Here is a 5,000-nt window from a genome sequence, read left to right as displayed (position 1 = left end):
GCTGAAAATCAAAGACAACACACATCAGAAAGCAAACCAAGTCAGTAGATCAGTATTAAAATAGGACAAATAACTAGGACTTTCATTGACAATAATACCTGTAATTATAAACTGAAACAGTGGGTAGGTTGGTATATTGAAAGTTGGAGAGAAAATCATTTCATATCAATAGTACAAGGTTTTCCTTATTGTTTATCAGAGAAATATAGTAAATACCAAACTTAAACAGCACAAAAAACATCCCAAGATAGTATGTTGCAAATGTAGGCCATGCACAAAAACCTTTTATATAATAACCCAAGCGTGCTCTTGCTTGATAAATTTATTGGAATTGTTTTTCTGATCAAGACAAAGGAAAAGTGATATTTGCAGACGTAAAACCTTGAAAGTATTTCCTTGCAGTCAGAGCCATTAAAATACGACACATACACTGTTGCCGCTAGGTTGTTGAAATTTTTTTGGGAGTAAAAAAGAGTCATTATTGGCAAAAATATTACATACATCTCACAGATTTGATCATTAATTTTGGCAAAATCCGATCATTCATGCACCAGTTTGTAAATCAGATGTTATTTCAATAGTGAGAAAAGGATTTTCTGGAAGTTGAATCAGAATAAGTGTATTGTCTTATCGATTATCACATCTCACAGGTGTAAAATCACAGTGAGCATGAAATGGTGGTAGACATTGAAAGTGTTCCTAATTACCTGGTTAAGTAAGTGCCTTCTTGCAAACAATTTAAGTGGGAAATCATACAGTGATTGGGTGCTTTAAACCCGGTTTACACTACAGAAAATTTTGGCACGGCTTGGGTGAGATTGGCACAAGTCCCAAAAAAAAAAAAGTTCGACTCGGATAAAATTTGCCTTGTAAACAACCTGTCAGTACCAAATTTCATTCACGCTGAACCAAAAATTATTGTTACCCGTGCTGGGACCTTCGGCGAGGTAGGCCGAGCACGGGTGCTGAAAAAATAGGCACGGTTCAGATAGAACAAGTAGTGTAAACACTTTAAAGGGCCAAATTTGAGCCTTAATTGATATAGGCTAGCGTTTTTTTTTTGCGTTTATTTCAAGATGGCTTCTCATTCTCTACCAGACGCAGACGTTCTTGATTATAATTGAACTGCGCATGTCTACAAGAGAAGTTTCCCGGGCCCTCCCCAGGCCCAAAAATACGGTAAAAATGGTGTAGTGTAAGCAAAGTTTGCTGAGCTCTTTTTAGGCACCCGTGCCAATTTTACACGAGTGGTGCCAAAAATTTTGTGTATTGTAAACCGGGCTTTAGTCTCTTTAAGACTTTCAGCTTAAAGTTAATCTGATTATTTAAACTGTTTCTATTGTAAAGCTGTCAAAATAATTAGACTTAACAACAAGGAGTACATGTAATTTTCCACCCTCTGTGGTCAGCAGTGATTACAAAATAATAGACACAAGCCACAGGATCTAATGAACTTTTGAAACCAGTGAGCATGACGAATCGAAATATATTGTTTTGTTATTCAAAGCCATTTGGGTAGTTTCAATGGCATCTTGGGATTTCTTTATTGGTGTTCCCCCACCCGCCCCTCCCTCTCTCTCCCCACTGATTTTATCGGTGTGATTGCTGCTCACTCTCTACCCCTGGTGTGTGGGGGTTTATCGCATTTTGCTAGATTCCCGGGGTTCCCAGCCATGAGAGCCTTTTCTTTCTAGAAGCTCTTTGCTGCTAGACATTTCTGGCACCCATTACCTACAGTACACACAGTTGGCGATTTACAGTAATCAGCAGCAATCCTACGAGTGTCATGAAACTAACATAAAGATAAACCAAAGAAAAGGATCACTCACATATCAATTCCACTACGCCGATGGCTTAAAAAGAACAAAACCAAAAACAACTTACACACAATTCCACGTGCCGGCAACGACTAATAAGGGCGTGCGAAAAACTGAAACACAACACCCCCTTTCACCGCAAACAAAAAACCCAAAGAAATCAAATGATGTCACGCAAAAATAGCAACGCAACTGTAACAATAATTACAGGCTATATCTGGATAAGATTTGAACAAAACAGATTTTTCAGCTGCATCTGGTCAACTCCAGTTTGATTATTGTGGACACTAATCCTCTCTTGATTAGTTTTATCACAAAAAATCCACTTTCCACTTAACTAATTTCAAGAAATCTTTCAGTGATCTGTATGAAGTAGTTACCTTGTTCATGGTGAGTGTGTGTGCTGCTTCCTGTAGCTGCTGCTGCTGAAACAACATCAGCACAGCTTGCTTCTGGCTGCACATAATCTATTGTAAAATAATCAACACGGTCTGTTGTTAGGTTAATAAAAAAAGCAACAGCAAGAATTTAATTTGCACTATCGAATACAAAGAGTAATCTATTAATATTCGAAAATATTCCCACATAAATGGTGCATAATTAGACTTGAAAGTAGTGCATAATTTCCCAATTTTTTCGCACCCTATCAGAAGCCCTGTTTATTGTAAAGCAGTCAAATTAGACTTAACAACAAGGAGCAGTTGTCTATCCTGGATGGTCAGCAGTGATTATTAATAGACACATAACCCTAGATCTTGTGAGGTTAATTGAAACCAATATGCATGATTGAAACACATTGTAATTCATTGTATTTTAAAAAGGATTCATTAGCATTTTGGGAAATGTTTATCAGTGTTCTTCCACCCTCCTGGCTGCCTCATTTCACTGATGTCCTGTTAAAACAGTGTTAATTTATTGGCTACTCATGCATTCCCTTCCCCTTGCACATGGGCTGCCAGGGTTTCCCAGGCATGAGAGCCCTTTCCTTCTAGAAGCTGCCTGCCACTAGACATTTCAGGCACCCAACCTACACTATGCCATGCAGCTGGTAATTGATGGTAATCAGCAACTAAGGCAACTAAGAAAATTATTGCTTTTAGTAGTTTATTTCTTTTTCAACAGAAGACACATATCGTTCAAAATGCTGTTGTAACATCAGCCTAGTACGTTTTCACTCCCAAAAACCCACCTGCATCTGTAGAAGTCTTCATTTTACACTCCCACTCATTTAGTTTGTCTGTAATTCTGTTGTCACCCTCTTTCCACTGCTTCAGAAGTTCTTTGAAATGTTCCTCATCTAGTGTATCCATTTCTTGTTTCTCTATTTCACAAATGGCATCTTCATATTTAGCTCCACCCAATCGTACCAGCGTTTTCTGGATCTGATCTTTGTATTTCTGAAAAAATGCATCACTAACAGAGGCCTCTTCGGCATGGGCCAATACTGCATCCACAAAATACTTCAAACGTACAACGTGAGACTCACAGCTGTTGTCAGAGGAATGGGGAAGTAAATCCCAGCCAGTGGCTGGAGGACTCAGGTTACAGATTGTCCTCAAAAGCACAATCAAGAGAGAATTGTCAAAGCCAGTGGATGAAACTGAAGAGGATTTAACTGGATACAATTTACTCCACTGCACTGGATTAAGGATTCCTTCTTTTTTAAGAGACTGAAGCTTAGAGTGCACTGGCTCACGTTTCAAGGTACTGCAAAGGTCTTGTGGATGAATTATTCTGTCAAACATGTCCCTTAACACTTGTGACCCTAGCCTGACCAGAAGGCAACATAGCAGTGTGTACTTGGTTTGTCCATCACTGGGAATAACTGCCACAACAGCACCTGAAACAAGATATGTAAAAGATAACTTACACAGCACTGATGAAAAATTGTTGATTAAATAAAGATTGGTGTGAAAGGGAAGTCCAGTGAAGCTTGGAGGTTATATTAAACAGGCTTCCTTGGATAATTACATAATATACAGTATATGGTAAAGTACAGAGTGAGCAAATACAACACAAAATCTAATAATAGGCTTTCAACAACCTAATCCTTCAGTTTTCTTTTAAAAACAAAAATAGATGGTAAGCTACATGTAATTAGTGAAACAGGCAATGATCTCCAGATAACTGGTCCTTAGAAAGGATGCTGAACTGCTTCATATTCGTTCTACAAAAATGGGACCTGTACCGAGAAGCAAATCAAGTTTTTTATTGGAGAACCTGATGACTACATGAAAAGAGACTGCGAACACTATTGGGCAGACAATTATGATGACATGGAAGTAGTGACTGAAAAGGAATTTTAACGCTATAAATATCAAGGAGTTTAAGTTGGCAAAATATGGGGGTGGTATTTGTTAGATAAGATGCTTTTGTTATAAGCAGCACAATATACTTCTGCAGTGCAGAAGGCAAATACAGTTTGGAGCAGTAGGTGGAAGATCAGGCAACACTGCAATATGTGACACTGTAAGTAAGGATATACTACAGAGTAATGTATAAGGACAGTAACATTTTCGATGATACCTGCACATTGTAGATAAATGCGAGCTTTGGCAACAATTCCTACAGACTACAAGATCCTTTTTGACACAAAATTAATCTGTGATTTCCAAGAAAGGTGCTGGTCACTGATGACACCTAACAATTAAAATTTAAGTCTCCACAACTTACTCGATCACAGTATTATCCAGAATTAGAGTAACGGTAACTTTCTTTTGCCTTGAGTGAAAAGTTATGAAGTTTGTTTTGGTCAAATTCAAGGATAACTAACTTATATACTTTAATTAAGCCAAGAAAGAATTTTTTCAAGAATGTGGTTAACAATGGAAATAACTAAAGGTAGTTGCGATCTTTATGAGAACAAAAAATATCTAGATAGTCAGACTAGAGACATTGGGAAGATTTTGAACAAACAAAATAAACAAAATAGGTCCAAGGATTAAACCTTGTGGAATATGCCACATACTGTAAAATTTTTCTAAAATAAGATCAACAGGACCTACACTGAACAAATTGGAACCGGTCCTTAGGATAAGATTAATTTTTATGATTTCACGTCAAAGCAGCGTTCCAAATACCATAGTGTTGCAATTTCTGATTCAATATTTCATGATTAATAGACTAGTCGTATCAAATGCCTTCGACCAATCCAAGAAGATGCTGAAAGTTGTTTCATTTTTG

The 5,000-nt window shown here is 37.5% G+C and overlaps 1 protein-coding gene across 1 annotated transcript in view; it reads right to left on the bottom strand.

Annotated features, from left to right (window-relative positions):
* The window catches only part of LOC138021152 (uncharacterized), a 31,377-nt gene that overhangs the window by 16,099 nt on the left and 10,278 nt on the right, over positions 1–5,000 (bottom strand). Inside the window, exons 2-3 of the mRNA XM_068868015.1 lie at positions 3,007–3,657; positions 2,198–2,284 (exon numbers count right to left, since the gene is read on the bottom strand). Of these exons, the coding sequence (XP_068724116.1) occupies positions 2,198–2,284; positions 3,007–3,657 (738 nt within the window). The remainder of the gene's footprint in view (positions 1–2,197; positions 2,285–3,006; positions 3,658–5,000) is intronic.

This window comes from Montipora capricornis, chromosome 10 (genome assembly GCF_036669925.1).
Source record: "Montipora capricornis isolate CH-2021 chromosome 10, ASM3666992v2, whole genome shotgun sequence".
In the NCBI taxonomy this organism is placed as follows: Eukaryota; Metazoa; Cnidaria; class Anthozoa; order Scleractinia; family Acroporidae; genus Montipora; species Montipora capricornis.
This window is presented reverse-complemented; position numbering and strand designations above follow the sequence as displayed.